The sequence below is a fragment of the Hippocampus bargibanti genome, linkage group LG01, assembly GCF_051943395.1.
Source record: "Hippocampus bargibanti isolate YZ-2025 linkage group LG01, ASM5194339v1, whole genome shotgun sequence".
In the NCBI taxonomy this organism is placed as follows: domain Eukaryota; kingdom Metazoa; phylum Chordata; class Actinopteri; order Syngnathiformes; family Syngnathidae; genus Hippocampus; species Hippocampus bargibanti.
Window position 1 is genome coordinate 26,063,634 of NC_142734.1, and position 20,702 is coordinate 26,084,335.

The window sequence follows — 20,702 nt, forward strand, 5'->3', positions numbered from 1 at the left end:
CAAAGCTCTTCCAACCTTTGGAAGATGAGATTCACGTCGCGGGCCCTCAATACAACTTGCTATGATTTTTTCCCCTTATTTCAGTCATTGTCCTCCACATTCTTATCAACGGTGACGTTCTGCTACTGTCACAGAGGACGCCTGTCATTGTTGGAAAGATATGCCCATTTTATTGTAAGATCAGAGCATTGCTAATTTGAATGTTAGTGCACCGTTGACCATTTGCTAAGTTTGTATTACTTCCGGGTTGAGTGAACATTAACCCGTCTGAATGCCGCTACTCAGCTGCAGAAAAAATATGGAACTGTAAAGTTTATTTGAGAGTTTTGAAAGTCGCTTATAAATCACATGTACAATTATCCATTCATTATCTGTACCGCTTATTCCTCATTAGGGTCGCGGGGGTGCTGGAGCCTAACCCAGGCGTCTTCGGGCCTTAGGCGTGGGACACCCTGAATTGGTTGCCAGCTAATCGCAGGACACACAAAGACAAACAACCAGTCACTCTCACATTCACATAGACTAGAGGGACAATTTTGAATATTCAATCAGTCTGCCATGCATGTGGCAGGAAACTCAAGCGGGAGAACATGCTACCGCCACACAGGACCCGAGCTAAAATATATATATATATATATATATATATATATATATATATATATATATATATATATATATATATATATATATATATATATATATATATATATATATATATATATATATATGTAACGGAGTTGTACACTTAGGTTATTAAATTATGAAGGAAGTGACGCAACGGCGCACAGTGTGGCACTATGTCCCGCCCATAGTTTCCAGAACAATCTCGAGGAGATTCAGGGTGAGTCGCAATTTTCTGTTGGTCTTGATTAACGCGCATTTTCATGACAATATCTTATTTTGTTTCCCCTTTTTTACTGTCTAGTGTTATCTAATTAGTTCCCTTATTCGTTCGAGTCCAGATTACTTTTTGTGTCATTATTTACTTCACGTTTTGTCGAGTGGAACTTAGCTTCATAGTGCTTTTCTATTGCGCAGTTAATCACAAGACGAAACCCATGCGACTTCACCCATCCCTTCTGCCATACTGTGTTGCAGGTAATAATTGTTTCATTTCGTTTTTATTGAACAATATTTAGTTTCTTGTGTCGTGTTTCATTTGCCCGTGAGTGTCCGTGGCGGGTGGCGCCATTACAAGCGCACCGCGTGTTCTGCCGAGTCTCCGCCCATGATGCGTTCAGGGACATCTTGTAAATAACGGTGAACTTGTGTTGTATTCTCTTTTTCTGTAAATAACCACTATACGATCACATGTTGTTAATTCTGTTTTGTTATCTACAATGTTTTGCATTTGAGAACAATCTCGAGGAGATTCAGGTTAATCACAAGACGAAACCCATGCGACTTCACCCATCCCTTCTGCCATACTGTGTTGCAGAAATAAAAGAAATAAAAAGACACATCCACGCGTCTCGTCTTCATTGATACAGCAGCATCGTGGAGATGAAGACAGTCACTGTTGTGACACCCGTCACATATATATATATATATATATTACTGAGCAGCTTCATCTTTATTAAGTTCAAAGAGTTGCTTGTTCTGTGGCCACAAGGGGACATAAGCCAATGTTTTCTTGTGCCGGTCCCAAGCCCGCATAAATACAGAGGGTTGTGTCAGGCATCCGATGTAAAAGCTTGGCCAAAACAAACATGCCAATCAAACCTCTGAAGATGGAGGACACTGATTTGCTGTGGCGACCCCTTCAAGGGAAAGGCCGAAAGGAAAAGGTATTAGTATTAGTATTAGTATTAGTATTAGTATTATTTGTATATATTTGATTGGCAACAGTTAACATTTCATGTCAGCATTCTTTATATATACAAACTGTAGCAGTGAGTGTGGTGTTGTGGTGAGTATAATTTTGCTTTTTTGATTGTTGCTGTGTGTTGTGTGCTGTGCTGATGACCATTTTGTGTTCGGGAACCTTTTACTGAGCGAGTTGCTTGTTCTGTAGCCACAAAGAGACATAAGTCTTATTGTGCCCAAGCCCGGATAAATATAGAGGGTTGTGTCAGGAAGGGCATCCGACGTAAAAGCTGGGCCAAAACAAACATGCGTTTCATACCTCTGAAGATGGAGGTGACTGATTCGCTGTGTCGACCCCTTGAAGGGAAAAGCCCAAAGGAAAAGAAGAAGAAGTGATCGTGTTTGCTACTTCATTCATGACACCACGAGATGGCAGTCAATGCTCACTTAAAACCTTCCAACCGCCTTGGACCACCGGACTTGAGGAACACAATATCACCTCAGTATGAAGTACAAAACATCATCCATGCATCCATCCATCCATCCAAACCATCTGCTTTCTGGTAGAAGACAAATGTAAAATAAACTTTATAAATCTCATAATAAGAAAAAAAATGCAACATGTTACAGTAATGGTAAATGCTGTAAATAAACAAATAAAGGTTTTCCTTGTTATAAAAAGGACAAATGCTAATTTATATGCCAGTTTTTTGTTTTGTTTGTTTACATCGATACTTATACCAACACAAACAAATAATTTCAGAATTACTGTATACTGACCTGGCCGGGGTGAAATATGAATGCAAAATCCCTGCAATTTATTATTTTGTATATAGCCTATTTAAATTTTCTACAAATAAACGTGCCAGATGACAAACTTTGTATTTGGACTTCACAATGTATTTTCAGTGGTTTATAGAATAAGACAAAATGGTCATTTCTGAGAAATTTACAGCTTTGTAATATTTCAATTATATATAATCAATCAATTATATATATATATATATATATATATATATATATATATCAGTGACGTGCGGTGAGGTTTATTGCTGGTGAGGCACTGACGTCATCAATGACGTCACAGCTCGTCTCTACTTAGTATTTGCCGTGCTGTGCATTTGATGCTGTTATCGTGAATGTTTTATCAAAGGTTTTAAACCTTAATAAAAACTGTGCACTAAAACAGACATGTGAGGCGGGTTTTTGTTTTTAGACATAGAAGGCAAATGTAAGTACAGTATACATGAATATATGTTCAGAATCAGAATCAGAATACCTTTATTCGTCCCGCAATGGGGAAATTTGCAGTCCACAGCAGCAATTGAAGAGGGATGGGGTTGGGGTGGGAGTGAAAGGATAGAAAACAAGATATTCTAAGCATAACAAAATAAAAATGTCAACTGTATACTGTGCAAATGTAGATGTGCAAAAACCGTTCTATAAACAAGACTGTACATAGTGCAGAATCAAGAGATGCATTTAGATATATTGCAACAACCCATATTTACAAGTGTCCAGTTTTTTTTTTTTTTTGGTTTTTTTTTTCACATGTGATCATTGGGAATTGTGAAGCCTGACAGCAGTCGGTAGGAACGAGCGGCGGTACCTCTCCTTCTTGCAGCGCGGGTGTAATAGTCTCTGGCTAAAGGAGCTACCCAGAGCTGTCAGGATGGGCAGGAGGGGGTGGGAGGGGCTGTCCGTCATAGCTTTTAGTTTAGCTAGCGTCCGTCTGTTGCCCACCTCCTCAAGAGAGTCCAGCGAGCAGCCCACGACAGAACTGGCCCGCTTGACAAAGCGCTCCAGTCTTTTTCTGTCCCGGGTGGTGATGCTGCCTGACCAGCAGACAATGCCATAGTGGATGGCTGATGCCACCACAGAGTCATAGAAAGTCTTTAGGAGTGACCCCTGAACTCCAAAAGACCTCAGTTTCCTGAGGAGGAAGAGGCGACTCTGTCCCTTTTTGATTAGGGCATCCGTGTTTGTTGTCCAGTCCAGTTTATTGTTGAGAGTAACACCCAGGTACTTGTAGGAGGTCACCCTCTCAATGTCCGAACCCTGGATGTTCAATGGTGCAGGTGACGATTGTTTCCTGCAGAAATCCACCACCAGCTCCTTGGTTTTGCCAGTGTTGATCTGGAGGTGATTCTGCTGGCACCAGTCCACAAAGTCCTTTGTCAGTCCCCTGTACTCCCTATCGTCTCCCTCTGTAATGAGGCCGACAATAGCTGAGTCGTCAGAGAACTTCTGAAGGTGGCAGGTTGGGGTGTTGTAGTTGAAGTCCGAGGTGTAGAGGGTGAAGAGGAATGGAGCCAGGACTGTTCCCTGCGGCGCTCCGGTGCTGCAGAGAAGCCTGTCCGACTCACAGTTCTTTACCCTCACGTACTGTGGCCTGTTTGTGAGGTAGTCTGTAATCCAGGATGTGAGGTGATGGTCGACTCCGGCATGCTGCAGCTTGTCCCCCAGTAGACTGGGCTGGATGGTGTTGAAGGCACTGGAGAAATCGAAGAATGTGATCCTCACCGTGCTCCCAGCATTCTCCAGGTGCAGCAACGCCGTATGGAGGAGGTAGATGATGGCATCCTCCACACCGATGCTGGGCTGGTAGGCAAACTGCAGCGGGTCCAGCGATGAGCTTGCCAGCGGTCGCAGGTGGGCGAGGACGAGTCTCTCCAGCGTCTTCATCAGGTGAGACGTCAGCGCCACCGGTCTGTAGCTGTTGAGCTCTTTGGGGTTGGCAATCTTGGGCACTGGGACCAGGCATGACGTTTTCCACAGCTGTGGAACTCTGCCCAGCTTCAGGCTCAGGTTGAACAAGTGCTGGACAATGTCACACAGCTGGTCGGAGCAGGTCTTGAGGAGTCGGGAACTGATGTCATCCGGACCTGCTGCCTTCCTCACCTTCATCCTCCTCAGTTGGTTCCTCACCTGCGCAGTTGTGACAGACAGGCAGGAACCAGGAGGCAGAGTGGCGGCTGAGGGTGTGGCAACGGTTGGGAGGGCAGATGTTGGTTGTGGAAAGCTGGTCGTGAGAGGGGGCAGGGAGGGTAAGGCCACAGTGAGAGTTGGTGCAGGTGCAGCTACAGGTGAAGTTGACGGTGGGCCGGGGGCGGCTGGCGTCTTGTCAAACCGATTGAAAAAGCGGTTGAGTTCATCTGCCCAGTCCTTGTCTTTTTCGTTCAATGTCACTGGGCTTTTGTGGCCTGAGATGTTTTTCAGGCCCTTCCAGACACCAGCGACATTGCTGGCTTGCAGCTGCTCCTCCATTTTCATCCTGTAGGCCTTCTTCCCCTCTCTGATCTTCCTCCTCAGTTGGATCTGCACGGCCTTCAGTTCCTCTCTGTTGCCCGACACAAAAGCCCTTTTCTTCTCCTTCAGGAGGACTTTTATGTCGGGATTAATCCATGGTTTGTTGTTGGCAAAACACCGCACAGTCCTGGTGGGTACGGTGTTTTGTTCACAAAAGTTAATGTAGTCTGTGATGGTGTTGGTGAGTGAGTCAATGTCTTCCCCATGAATCTCAGTAAAGAGCTCCCACCTGGTTGAATCAAAGCAGTCCCGCAGAGCTTCTTCAGCTTCTGTGGACCATCTTTTGATCGTGCGGGTCACAGCTGGTTGCCTCTGGACAAGGGGTTTGTACACAGGCTGGAGATAAACCATATTGTGGTCTGCTCTTCCGAGAGGGGGGAGGGGGGAGGGTTTGTATGCATCCTTGGCGTTTGAATAAAATAGGTCCAATATGTTATTGTCTCTGGTGGCACAAGTTACATACTGTGTGAATGTTGGGAGGGAGAATTTCAGGGAAATGTGATTGAAGTCCCCTGAGATGATAAACAAGGCGTTGGGGGACTGGGTTTGCAGCTTGTTTACAACAGATATGAGGGCATCGGAGGCAGCGCCGCCATTTGCCGTAGGGGGAATGTACGTCGTCACGGCTATGACGTGTGAGAATTCCCGTGGCAGGTAATGCGGCCGAAGGCTAACGGCTAGCAGCTCGATGTCCCGAGTGCAAAGTTTTCATGTTTCATGTTTTCATGTTTTCATGTAACATAAATTTGAGTTGGTTACGCTTAAATCTCATCTCATTTTTCGTACCGCGTATTCCTCATTAGGGTCGCGGGGGTTGCTGGAGCCTATCTCAGCTGTCTTTGGGCACGAGGCGGGGGACACCCTGAATTGGTTGCCAGCCAATCGCAGGGCACACAAAGACATACAACAGACATTCTCACACTCACACCTAGGGACAATTTGGAGTGGTCAATCTGCCTGCCATGCATGTTTTTGGAGTGTGGGAGGAAACCGGAGGACCCGGAGAAAACCCACGCGGGTCCGGGGAGAACATGCAAACTCCACACAGGGAGGCCGGACCGGGACGCGAACCAGCGACCTCTGCACTGTGGAGCCGGTGTGCGAACCACTCGGCTACCGGGCCGCCGGTTACGCTTAAATATGAAACCTAATTTTAACTTAAAAATTAAGATAACAAGAAAACATTAGAGGAAACGGAAAGTACATCTTTTAAGTTCATTCAAACTCATAACATTTAAGTTCAGTCAAACTCATCTCATCTCTCATCTCATTTTCCGTACCGCTTATTCCTCATTAGGGTCGTGGGGGTTGCTGGAGCCTATCTCAGCTGTCTTCAGGCACGAGGCGGGGGGACACCCTGAATTGGTTGCCAGCCAATCGCAGGGCACACAAAGACATACAACAGTCACTCTCACACTCACACCTATAGGGACAATTTGGAGTGGTCAATCTGCCTGCCATGCATGTTGTTGGAGTGTGGGAAGAAACCGGAGGACCCGGAGAAAACCCACGCAGGTCCGGGGAGAACATGCAAACTCCACACAGGGAGGCCGGACCGGGACGCGAACCGGCGACCTCTGCACTGTGAAGCCGGTGTGCTAACCACTCGACTACCGGGGCGCCCTTCAGTCAAAATTTTTTAGTACAGTTTACTCTGATATATATATACTCAATATACTGTACTTCATCCACTGTACTCAAATTTTTTGAGTACAGTTTACTCAAAAATTTTGACGTAATCAGTTGCCCTAAAAATTTTGAGTACTTTCAACTTGTTGGGTTTTACAGTGTGTGTGTATTTGTGTGTATTTGTGTGCGTGTGTGTGTGTGTTGGAATGAGCGAACGACACAACGTATAGTCAGACAGATCATAATAAATAATGAGACTTTTGAAAGGTGCTTATAAATGAAATGTATTATTATAAATGACACCTACCCGTGTTTGAGGGGGAGTCTCAATGCTGACGTCACAATTACGTAAGTTAAAAAAAAAGAGGCATTCAGGCACCTTGTCATATTTTCCACGCTGGTCGTTATATAGTGTGATCGGACCAACTGTTAACAAGTGGGGCTGGCTTCTCGCGATTTTTTCAGGTGGCTCAGATATGGATCTTGTTTATTGTTGTGCGAAGTAACAATCTGTGTCATATTGAAGACGTTAAAAAACAGCTTAATACTGTAATAATACACTTCCTGGTTGAGTGAACTCTGGCGCGTCTGGCTTCCACTGCTCACCCTCAGAAAAAAATGTTCTTATCCTGTGACTGTAAAGTGTCATTGAGTTTTGAAAGGTACTTATAAATGAAATGTGTTCTTATTCTTATTACTATGATGATTATTATGGCGCAAAGCACCGAGTTGGGAGTGACTGTCAAATATCCTTTGCGTCACGCACCTGCCGAGCTAGGCCACGCCCCTCTGCTGCAATAAAACTTCTCCAGTGACAGGAAGACATATCAATTCCTCCCCAATCCACAGCGAGCGCAACGAGTTGGGTGCTCGCTGTAAAAGTGCTTGTGTGAGCAACAACAACAACAACAATAACCGAAAGAAAGCGTCGCGTCACTCGGAGACTTTCCCGACGCAGGCGCCCGGTCAGCCCCCGATGCTGGTGCAACCCGGCGGGTGTTGAGATCCATGGAAGTGGCCGGTTTCTACGAGGAGGGCGGCTTTGCTATCCACGCGAGAGACGGCGTCCTCCATCCCGGCGGCTCGCACTGGAGGCGAGGCGACTTGATGACGGAGTTGGCCCTGGAGGAGCGGGAGAGAGCGATCGACTTCAGCCTCTACTTGGAGCCGGCCGCCGCACACTGCCCGCCACCGCTGGCGCACTCACACCCCTCGCAGGGCGACGTCTTCTCCGACTTCCTGGCCGAGAGCAAGCTGCGGAGGGCGGCCGCTTTCAAGAACCACGCGCCAGCAGGCGAGCTGGAGGCGGTGGCGGCGGCTCAGCGGGACCCCCGGGCAGTGCCGTACGGGCTCGGCTACGGTGACCTCCAGGAGACGCGCGTGGACAGCGTGCTCGCCTCCGACCTGGCCCGCTTCCGAGCTGCGGTCCGAGACGACGTCAAGGCGGAGAACGGCCCGTCCGCCTTCGACGCGCGCCACTACCCGGCGTACCAGTCGGGCAACGTCTCCACTGCGTCGTCCACCTGCTCCAGCCCGCCCGGGACGCCCGCGCCGGGGGGTCAGGGTCGGTCGCCGCGGTCCCCGTCCCGCGGCGCCAAGCTCCCCGGCGGCAAGGCCAAGAAGCGCCTAGACAAGGACAGCGACGAGTACCGGCAGAGGCGCGAGAGGAACAACCTGGCCGTGCGCAAGAGCCGCGACAAAGCCAAAATGCGCAACTTGGAGACGCAGCACAAAGTTTTGGAACTGGCGGCGGAGAACGACCGTTTACAGAAGCGAGTGGAGCAGCTCTCCAGGGAGCTGGACACCTTGCGCAACCTGCTCTCGGCGACCGGACACTGTTAGACGCGAACCCAAGCTGCCCCCTCCGGGGACTCCCAGGCCGGGAGGAGGGGGGTCGCGTGGCGGTGGCCGTACGAACCGTGACCACTTTCCAAGGACATTTGGCATCGGGACTGAACCAAGTGGCTCGCGCGGATTGCGCAATCACTCGACATTCTTTTTTCGCTTGTTTGTTTTATTTTTATTTTTTTGGGGGGGCACCTCGGCTTTCCCCTCGTCAACACCGTCCCTATGCAGTATTTGTGTGCCGGTTCGACTCCACGCTCGAGTCCATTTCGACAAGGAAGGTGTCGAAATGGGAGCAGCTGCCTCGGTTGTCAGACGAAGAGTTTGCGCCGCAGTGAAATGACGCAACTCTTCGTAATCGCGCGGCCAGCCGGTGCAATGAGTGGAATTATTTAAAATCGACGAGGTGAAATGCATTCGTTGTACTTGATGCTTGACGGAATTAAAAATAATTTCTACTTTTAGTCAAAATAATTTCACCTGCCACGTTTTTTGATGTTGTTTCTTTTGGCGAGGGGATCTGTTAGACTGCAGTGAGCGATCACGTCGTTTTGAAAACTGTGAAAAAAACATAGGCGCCGTATCGAATTCATGATGTGGGTAGGGGGGTAGTACAGCTATGCTCCCTTCTTAAATGACACCAACGCACATTGTCACGCTTTGTTATGATTTGTCTTGCCTAACAATAAATTTGCATACAGTGAGCTGAAGCGCTTGTGCGACATTTTTGTGGCCCGCCGCCGTCGCCATTTTAGACCAGACTCGGGCCATTCCCAGGAAAAGAGTGGGTTTGGTTTGCACATGGATTGGACACAAACATCCTCAAATCTTTGTGGCCTTTTTGGCACACTCCCACCCCCCACCTCTAAAAAAAGAAGTCGACAGGCAGTGCAGAAATTTTCGCTTTATCTGCAGTGTGCATGGTTCTGTCAATAGTCTGCTGGGTCCACTGGCCCCCAGGAGGGAGGGGGGGGGGGGGTTCAAGGTTGCAAGGAAAATTAATCAGCAACTAACCTCACACCAGCTCAGGTCACGCTTGGGCCGTCCACCGTGCTGAGCGTAGGCTTCGTTCCTCAATCTTTTGCTAAAAAAATTGCCACAGAACATTTGTTCCATAATCACTTGCAGAATACTCCATTTTGATGACAAGTGCCACTCTTGGTCTTACGTTTCCCACGCATATGCCACAAATCGGCATTCGACGAGTTCAAATTGGTCATGACAATGAGATGGACGTGGGTCTGAAACTGCAGGGATATCAAGCAGATGCTCAAATGAGGTCGTGGAAGGGTGTTGGCCTCACCGTGCAGAGTTCAGAGGTTGAAATCAGTGCTTTGGCCTTCTGGTCTAGATCACAGGTGTCCAAGTCAAGGCCCGGGGGCAAATCTGGCCCGCCATATCATCTTATTCGGCCCTCGAAAGCAAATCAAACTTGGGAAAATTCCACGTTGCTTGAACAACCAAAATTTCAAAATGTCTCATGTAAACGACAATAACAGTCATTATTCTTGACTTTAAATTTGCAAACTAGTTATTCATTAATTTGTTGTGTGCTCTATTTATATGTGGAGGAGATGAAACATTCTAACGGCTTCCCCAAATTCATAACGGCCCCCGAGAGGAAACCGAAACTATAATGTGGCCTGCCCGCTGCAAAAAAATGAGTTTGCTAGCCTTGGCTTAGACTGAGCGACGAATCAAATGTTGTCACGCAGAAGAAAAGAAAAAAGGAACGCTCTCCTCGATTGAGTCGAACTTGTAATGGGCTTTCTGCTTCAGTCTTGATTTGGCATTTTCACTTCCATCATGTCCTCAATCAATGAGGTCGACTTGTCAAACTAAAACAGGATGTATGTTTCATGAGTTGGTGCATCTGGTTAATTGGGAAAGTTTTCTCGGAGGAACAGAGCAACGATCGGAACTTTTCGCCACTGTCGAGATCGTCTCATGTCAGCCGGGGGTACGCCGAGTTTGGATGACAAATCAGCATTCGGCGTTGACTCATAAAATATAAAGTCAACTGTTATTGTGGTTTACTTGGAACAATTTAAAATTTTGGTTCTGACTTCTTTAGCAAGCATCATGGCACTTGACATGCTTGATTTGCTTTCGCGGTCCGAATAAAATGATGCGGCAGGCAAGATTTGGCCCCCGGGCCTTGACTTTGACACCTGTGATGTAAGGGATTAGCCAGCTAGCTGAATAGAAAACGATTTTTTGGCTAACTAGCTCGAAAGATGAGCATGGAATTTTTCAAGTTTGAGTGGCCTTCGCGGACCGAATAAAATGATGCGGCGGGCCAGATTTGGCCTCTGGGCCTTGACTTTGACACCTGTGCTGTAAGGGATTAGCCAGCTAGCTGAATAGAATTTTTTTTCTAGCTAACTAGCTCGATAGAAGACCATGAAATTTTTCAAGTTTGATTGGCCTTCACGGGCCGAATAAAATGATGCGGCGGGCCAGATTTGGTCCCCGGGCCTTGATTTTGACACCTGTGATGTAAGGATTAGCCAGCTAGCTGAATAGAAAAAGATTTCTAGCTAACTAGCTTGATAGATGAGCATGGAATTTGTAAAGTTTGATTGGCCTTCGCGGGCCGAATAAAATGATGCGGCGGGCCAGATTTGGCCCCCGGGCCTTGACTTTGACAAGTGTGGACTAGAGGCTCAATATAACCCGGAAGCTGTTGCACTTATATGACCGAGACAGTCGATGTGCTTGATTCTCTTGGACAAAATGGAGCCGAAGGTGGACATTGAGAATGGCACTCGTAGTTTTGAAGCACAGTTTCGCAAAGGCCTCCCGCACGGCAACATGACAGAAAGACGAGAAAAACTAGCAAAGCGTGGACAGAAGATCAAGGTGGGATGCGGAGGTGATCCGTGACTATTTCAGGTGGGAGGGTCGGGGGGTGGGCATTGACAACTTCAAACCGAGCCGAGAGGAAAAACCACCTCTGCTCGTTTTTCAGGAGAGGCCACTTTTACGGCGGCGGGACTCTGTCTTGACTCTTGAAATAAATCAACTACTTGTTTTTTCATGTATAGCGAGTAGATTTCACTCTCGGCATTGAGCAGCTCGAAGCTATTGGGCAACATGTTCCCTACCCAGATTTGAAGAAGCAATTGTTAGCCTGCGCACAATAAATTAGGACAAAGGCTGTGAGCAACATCATGAAATAGTCGCCCGAATGCGGAAACCGTTCAACAAATAAGTACAGCCATAGACTTTTTTTAAACAGCCAAAGACTGAAGTTGTCTGTAGTTTCATGTTCATTTCCTTCCACATACTGTAGGCCCTGGTGATTTACGATTTTGCGGGCGATTGATGATTTTTATCTTTACAACTGCTGTAGGGTGACATTGAACTCAACTCAAGTTAGCTTACTTCACACAAAAAAAAGTTGCACTATGGCAGCGGCTGCCTAATTTCTCTTCTTAAAAACAAACAAAAAAGTTTAATGTCAAAGTAAACATAAAACAAAGACAATGATGCAATTGTGTGTTTAAAATTACCGGCAAAGTTTGCTTGCTTCGATGCTACTGAACACTACCAATGATGCAAAACGCCATCGCTAACAGGTCACAGCCTTCCAACCCTTTCAACATCAGGGATCTGGACCCAAATGGCACAGCAACACACGTAGACAAACAATAATACAACACACCCACACACAGAGTTCAATTTTTGTGACAAATAAGAAATATTACAGCAACTGTCGGAGGAGTTGTGATCATTTCCTCTATGCAAATAGATGTTACATAATTACATATGCTACATCATTGTAATCAAAACAACAATTCCAACAAAAAAACATGACAACAACGTAGAATTGTGAAAACGGGACAATCTCCTTGGCGGTTCTCCAAATGAAAAACAAAGTAATGTAGTTTATTCAATACATTGTAAAAATGAAAATTGTAAAGAGCAATACATTGGGGAGACTAAGCAAACTCTCCAAAAAAGACTATCAACATCGCAGGGATAATACTCGTGGGCCTCAATCTGTACTTCTTTGAAGGTGTCGGACATTTCGCTTCTTATCCAAGAGTCTTTGTCAGCGAACTAAAATTTGCTGGTAGTTTTGGCAGTTTTTTTGCACCTAAAAGCTCGCAACCACACATTTGACAACAGTGAGGTTAAAATATTAGCGAAAGAAAATATATGGTTTGAAAGGGGAGTAAAAGAAGCGATTTTCTTCATCATCAGCAAAACCCTTCACTAAATCGCCTTGGTGGGGTGAGGTTTAATTTGGATCGTTCGTACAACAGACTTCTTAGACCACATAGGCTTAGTTATGTTGATGAGGTGATACCAGGGCAAATGGGGCAATCGGGCAGGTTGTAGACCCCATAATCATGCAGGACAATAGAAGTAATCAGTCAGGACAATAAAAGTAATCAGTGTAGCCTCAGGTATAATCCACTGCTCCCCCCAACCTGAAAGCGGGGACCTATCATAGCAGCGGTCTGGCACCGCCACGTCTGGACAGTAGTGATGTGATATATATATATATATATATATATATATATATATATATATATATATATATATATATATATATATATATATATATATATATATATATATATATATATATGACCAAAATTACCAGCAAATTTTAGTTTGCTGACAAAGACTCTTGGATAAGAAACGAAACGTCCCACACCTTCAAAGAAGTACAGATGACCACTGAAGAAACCATCTCATCAATCTCATCATCATTGGATCTGAAAGGCTATGGGAATTTCAGTGGATGTCTTCTAGCTTCTTCTATCACTCACTCCGAGTAATTTCAGAAAACTGCTGGATCTTTTTCGGACAAACATATTCTGACATTTGAAACCGCTCCCCGGTCATGAAAAAAATGCTTTCTTAATTGCAGAAATCGCACAGCGGAAGGGGTTTTGAAAATTTCAATTCCGATGATGAAATGCATCAAGCTTGTTTTAGGGTGATGGTGGAATGGATCAAAAGTGTTTCCATTCATTTAAATGGAAATAGAGACAATTTGAGATGTCCACCTATAAATAGCGTCACCTATGAATATTACAATGGGAGAATTGGATCATTTTGCTGTATGCTCAATATTTTTCCAGAGTGCTAGACAGCATATTTCACTTTGAGGGACTATAATAGGAATCATAAATCACATGTTGCGTTGATCCTATTTGTGGATATATTTTGATTAATAACACGTATTGATTGTCTGTGCTTGATTATGTCAAGACAATAATTGGTGTCGGGCCCAGCAAAGGGAACAATGGTTTGCAATTAAAGTACACTTTTTAAAAGCACATATTGTTGCGCTAAGAGTGCTTGGATCCATTTCAAACATTTCGGGAATGTACCCCCCATGCAATGTGCCCCCCCCCAACCTCCCTCTTGTGTTCCCTCGGATCCCCGAGCTGTCTTTTCCTTGCCTCTTACTCAAATGCTGACAGGAGTCAGGGAAATTCCCACACAGGATGACCTCCTAGCTTCAAAGTTTAGCCCGGCCTCCTCTCCTCATTTTACCGTCAGTGGGCAGTATTTGTCCGTAACCTCGATGTTGCATCACAGCTTCTCACAAGCCAAATGGCGTCAGCACCACCCCCGGCAAAAAAACTAAATGACAATGCTGCACAACGAGACAAAAGTACACAATTGTGAGGATGTTGACGATTTTATTGATTTATTTTAACTTCTATTAACATATTGCTCCTTAAATAGTTCATTATCGTCATGACCGTTCAAAAAACAAAATTATATTTAACAGATAAATGCCTATTAGACAGACAGACAGACGGATGGACAGACACCTGGATGGCTATTTCGCTAACGAGCAAGTTACTGTAGCTAGCTAGCGAACCAGAAAACTAGCAAACTAACCAACTAAGTAGATATCTCGGTATCTAGCTATTTAGATGGCTGGATGCAGTGTCTGAAACTCATGACAAAAAGTTAGCAGACACCCAGGCAGACAACTCTGAAAAGTTGCCTGCCCCACCATAAAGTTGTCTGCCCCATTTTTCACAACTTGAAACACAATAAGACAACTACTTGCGGAAAAAAAACCATTGTTGCAAAGTATGAATTATTTTTTTTAATTAAGGAAGCACCTACCACAAATGCTACCGTGCTTAATTTATGGTAAATATCCCTTGAAGATTTTGCTCCAGTTGTCATTTATCGTCAAGGTGCACAATGCAATGTTTACGTTGCGTTGTCTGCTAAAAGCCATGTTGACTCCTCTTTCTCAGCGCCTTTCAAAACTTTCAAGTATACTTTGCGGTAACGGTGCCGTGCCGAGTATGCAAATTGCCAAAGAACGTTCGTTTGGAATTTACATACTCGGCACGGCAGCCAATCAGAAGCCTGTTTTGTACTTTGGACTATACCGTGACTGCAAAGTGTACTTGAAAGTTTTGAAAGGCGCTTAGAAATAGGAGTCCACGTGGCTTGTAGCGGTTTGCCTGTAGCTTTTGCTTTATTGAATAAATCAAACGTTTGATTTGAAAAGACATCGCTTTTGTTTTTTTTTCTTGAAGAAGTTGTCGGCCACCCGGGCCGAGACGTTTTGAAAGTTGTACGCCCGATGTAAAAGTTGTACGCCCCGGGCCTCCGGGCAGACCTTATTTCAAACACTACTGGATGGCTGGATGGATGATAGATGGATAGATAATTTGAAGAACCACAAACTGTGAGGCTGATCTGGTGTCAAGGGTTTGAGTTTAACACTTGTGCTGAATGTCCATTTTGTGTTGAAGAAGACAAATGTATTCTGACCTGAATGGTGACATTGGATAAAAAGGTTGTGTCCAAACTTACTCTTTGTTTTTTGGCAAACAAACTAAATGTGTGTAGTCCAATCTTTTTGACATTGACCTTCAACGTCGTAAAAAGTCAAATGTTGCATATTCCACAGGCCCATCTGAACCATGAGTTCAAATGAAGAGGTACTAATGTGGACCTCCAGATATGGCAATGTGCGTTATTTATTTTCACTTTCATCCTTGGCGCACCAACGGCAGCGCAATCAAGACCATTTTGTTCGTTAGATCATCGCAAGCCTGGTGATGCGCCCGCCGACTATGTTTGAAAGCTGAAATCGGCATTAAGCCGCTGCTGTTGAAAGCTACGACCTGACCTTTATCCCCGCACGCACGGCACGGTGACTCATTGCACCTTCCTTTGAGAGAACCCGCTATGGCATGGATTTGGTTTTAGCAGGCTTCTGGTTGTTTTGCTCCCTGTTCTTAGCCAACGGCGAACATCCGCATTTCTGCAGACGCGCAAACGAATCGTGATTGCCGTGCGGAAAATGAAAGGAGCATCGGACATCCTGAACAATGGCTCGTAACGGGAAGCTCGAGCGCCTGAGCTACGGTAAACAGCCACAAACATGATCTGTCTTGAAGTGAACCGAAGTTTCAACATCGCTCTCCACTTCTGCTATTTGGCCCGAGATGACTGCGAGAGTGCAGAAGTGACTTGCGGTCACTCGGCGGCTAGTCTCTCTGCCCACTTCTTGTGTAACGTCGGACCATCTTTGCACAAGAAACGTTCGTTCGCTGGAATATCAAAGGCACACCACAGAGCTTTTATTTTTCCTTACCTGCAAAGTCGCCCACGTGGATCGACGTGGATGCTCAGAGCAGTCAGCACTTGCGATGTGAATGCAATCGGCCCTGTTGAATCCCCTTTGACCGCTATCTTTTCACGACATTGGGAAACCTGTCTTGAAAATTGGATGTATGTGTTCATGTCACCACATTTGAAATCATTTAAAAAGTGTCGTTATTCATAATATAATAACAATCTACTGTCAAAAGGATATCTTAAATATAAAACTACCGCTATTAATGCACATCGTTAGCATGCCAATGGCATTTTCAGTTGTATGTTAGCATTAAAGGATAACCGACGCCTCCGGACAAGTTGTGTCCATAATTTGTAAAATCACTTCAAATGACTTCTACGGATCATATATTACAAAGATTCCGCCACATATAGCTATATTTTACGATAAGACTCAGGAAGTCTTGTTCTCGAGTTTGGAACGCTCCTGACCGACACACAATGCATTTTGCTGTACTTTGTTTAGTCTAAAAAAAATTGTGTTGATCTGTGTTGATGGCGAAATTAGAAGGAAAACACATAACGCGATGGTGAATTGTGTGTTGCACCAAGACTACTATTTGATATTCGGTGACACAAATTCCCAGCAGACAAATCAGCCCATTTCCAACGGAGCTTGGGCATCATCTTTTGCATTTTCTGGGACACTACATTGCTGTCCTTGATGGATCGAATTGATATGGGAGGACTCCTTTTATCGATTGCAAACATTTATGCTTTCCTCTTCAGAACTATTTGAATCATATTCGTAATTGGATGAGTAACAAGAATCACACACACATCTTCTCCGAATCTGAAGCCATTGTTTTGATTCTCGAGCAAGGCAAGACGTCTCGGGGTGACGTCGCGAACTGGGGGCGGGACTTTCTGAAAATCCACAATTCGCAGCTCAATTTGCAGCTTTAGCACACTTTGAGTCATTTTTATTGGTGTTTTACATTTGACAAAAAATATCAGCCTGCATGTTTTGGGTATTTTAGATGCTATAAAACGTTTTTCTAATGTCAGTTAGTAAACAAAAAAATGGTGACGGTTGATCTTTAAGGCTGAATTCTAGCCAGTTAGTTTGCTAGTTAGCTAGTTTGCCTAAATGCTAACATTATTATTATTATTATTATTATTAATAATAATAATAATAATAATAATAATAATAATAATAATAATAATACATTTTATTTCAAGCGCTTTTCAAAGCTCTCAAGGACATTATACAGTCACAGAAAAGTATAGATACAATAATAAATAAAATACAATTATAAATGGAAACAAGAGATTGAGCTACACAGAAAATGCAATTTTAAATAGGTGGCTTTTGAGATTGAGAGGGATTTGAAGGTGGGAAGAGAATCGATGTTTCGAATGTTGGGAGGAAGTGAGTTCCAGAGTTTGGGGGCAGAGAAGCTGAAAGCTCTGTCCCCCATCATGCTGGGACGGGCAGGGGGGCTCACAGAGGTGGAGGGAGGAAGAGGATCTGAGGGAACGAGAGGGAATAGAAATTTGAAGAATGTCAGAAAGGTATCGGGTGCAAGGGTATGGAAAGCTTTAAATGTATAAAGAAGAATTTTCTTGTTTATTCTATATTTGACCGTGATTGTACAATGTAAAACTAAATGAAAAAGATGATGTTTTTACTGGCCTCCCAAAAGACTTGTATGTGAAGCGAGTGAGGCTGAGCCCACTGCCGGCGCTCGGTGACGCCAAATAACGCCTCAACCTCGGGTCGCGCCACAACGATTACCGTAAAAAGTTAGCCCCGAGCGTTTAGGGCCAGATGATCAAGAAGCATGTGGCCGACAAAAGATCCGGAGCACCGGATCAGCCGTTGAAAATGTTTGCATGATTCGAGGTGAGACGTGAAGCGAGTGCGCCGTCATGGTCAGCGTGAGTCAGCGTTTGCGTAGAAATCCTTCGAATTGTGACGATGGTGATGGTGGTGGTGAGGTGCGGTTAGTTCTAATCAAGAAAACATCCACGTTCAGCACATATTTTATGAGTCAACGGCGAATGCTGATTTGTCATCCAAACTCAGCGCACCCTCATCTGACATGAGTTGATCCTGATAGTGCCGAAAAGTTCCGATCGTTGCTCTGTTCCTCTGAGAAAACTTTCCCAAATGACCAGATGCACCAAGTCATGAAACAGACATCTTGTTTTAGCTCATTGATTAGGGACATGATGGAAGTGAAAATGCAAACTCAAGATGGAAGCAGAAAGCGAACCGCTGCCATTTCGACTCAATTGAGGACAGCAATTGCTTGGTGTCACCACACTTGCAACTCAAATGATTTGTCGCTAGTCTTCTAACCCAAGGGTGTCAAACTCATTTTTTGCAGCGGGCCACATTATGATTCCGGTTTCCTCTCGGGGGCCGCTATGAATTTGGGGAAGCCATTAGAATGTTTTATCCCCTCCACATATGACATTTAAAGCGCAGGAAAAAAATTAATAACTACTTTTCAAATTTGAAGTCAAACATAAGAATGAATGACTCTCTGTGTCTTTGTGTTGTCATATTATTTGTTATTTAGTTGTTTTTTGTGTCTTTGTGTTGTCATATTATTTGTTATTTAGTTTTTTTTACTTTATGTTACTTCCGGGTTGAGCGCATGTTGCTGCCGCTGCTCACCCACAGAAAAAATATCCCGGCACTGTTAAGTGTCCTTGACAGTTTTGAAAGGTGCATATAAATGAATTGTATTTGTTTAAAGACCGTATTTCTCATGTTTCTTCAAGCCACAAGTTATTTCCTGGCCAACGTCACCCTCTGGGGGACGTGTAGTCATATCACACCACACTCACAGCTGATTGATTCAGACATAGCACTACTGAAGGCCTAGGAGTGACATGCACGGCCTGCCACTGAGTATACTGGATATTCAATTCCAGGGTTGAATGGAAAAGATTCAACAACAGTGGTGGCGACAAAAATGAAAACAAATTCTAAGTCTAAGCACTGCCGACTCGACCATAAAAACAACACAATTGTTTTTTTTATGTGGCTTAACTAGAATATAGAAAAAAAAGAAACAAGTACATTTAAGATGAAATGGCATTCGTCCATTTCATCATAAAAACTTTCGTCTTTTCCTTTTGGCTTTTCCCTTCAAGGGGTCGCCACAGCAAATCAGTGTCCTCCATGTTTAGAGGTATGATCCGCATGTTTGTTTTGGCCAAGCTTTTATGTCGGATGCCAGAGTTAACACATTTTATATATATAAAAAAATGAATTCCCCTAAAAACAAATCACCGCCCCACATACACACAAACACACACACACACACACACACACACACACACACACACACACACACACACACACACACATACAAAACAATATTAGAAAAAGTGCACGGTGTTCCTGCCAGACTCATCTAATCATCGTCGGATGGCTATTTTTTTAACTTTTTTTTTTTTTTTGTAAATGAGCTCTGTACACGACGACACCAGTGAGAACAGCAGTTGACCTATAAAATACATAATACACATTGACATCCTTTACCCTTATTGATTTCGCACCAGCACCAGTTATTAACAGATCGCCCTCTGTGACTTGATCACAAGTCACACTCGAGACATCGGACTCCATCATGATGGCGAGGAAGAGAACTCTGAAGCGTCGGGTTGGAGGAGCTCCGGAATTTAAGTGTTTGGCCGGTTTCAATAAGGCAAAAAAAGTTGTTTCCACGCTCAATGATTGAGGATATAATGACGCCGTCGTCCATTGTGTCAGAATGTAGCTTAAGGCTTCCAAACAATCAACCTAATGTATTTATTTGAGTATAACGCGCACCCCTAATTTTCAATTAAAAATCAATATAACATTTAGTGTCACTTTTTCTCGGCTCGGTAACAATCACACCGTACAGAGCGATAAAAATGTAGCTCATAGCGGTCAACCTTGGCTTATAGCTGCTCTTCCAAATGATTACAAGTCCCGTATAAAGGTTGTAGTACGCCGTACTTTATATAAAATGATAAAAAAGGCTAACAATGCCGGATTAAAATTTACAAATTAACTATCTGGCTATCTAGTTAGCTATCTGGGTATCTAGCTAGCTATCTATTTGCTATCTCTTAGCTATCTGGCTAGCTAGTTGGCAATCTATACATCTGGGTAGGCTCTCAGTCGTACAGGAAAGGTCCATCGATGAACAGGTTTCTTCAGCCGTCATCTGTACTTCTTTGAAGGTGTCGGACGTTTCGCTTCTTATCCAAGAAGCTTCGTCAGAAAACTAAAGTCATACTGGTAGTTTCAGCCCTATATATTCCTACTGTCCAGACATGGCGTGGCGGTGCCGGACTCTGCTATGATTGGTCCCTGCTCTCCACGACTGCGACTCCACTGATTGCTTCTATTGTCCTGACTGACGACTGGCCTGATTGCCCAATTTGCCCTGGTATCACCTTATCAGCATAACTAAGCCTATGTTGCCCAAGCAGTCTGTTGTACAAACGAAAATGTCCGACACCTTCAAAGAAGTACAGATGACAGC

General features: G+C 44.5%; 1 protein-coding gene across 1 annotated transcript; it reads left to right on the plus strand.

The window, feature by feature from the left end:
- The first annotated feature begins 7,561 nt into the window (after window positions 1-7,561).
- cebpb (CCAAT enhancer binding protein beta) lies at window positions 7,562-9,293 on the plus strand. The gene has a single exon (XM_089005572.1). The coding sequence runs from the start codon at window positions 7,753-7,755 to the stop codon at window positions 8,584-8,586; it is 834 nt and encodes a 277-aa protein (XP_088861698.1). The 5' UTR covers window positions 7,562-7,752; the 3' UTR covers window positions 8,587-9,293.
- The last annotated feature ends 11,409 nt before the right edge of the window (window positions 9,294-20,702 follow it).

Bases quoted from the DNA above. Each gene is read 5' to 3' on its own strand.
- cebpb (XM_089005572.1), top strand. From the start codon at position 7,753: ATGGAAGTGGCCGGTTTCTACGAGGAGGGCGGCTTTGCTATCCACGCG.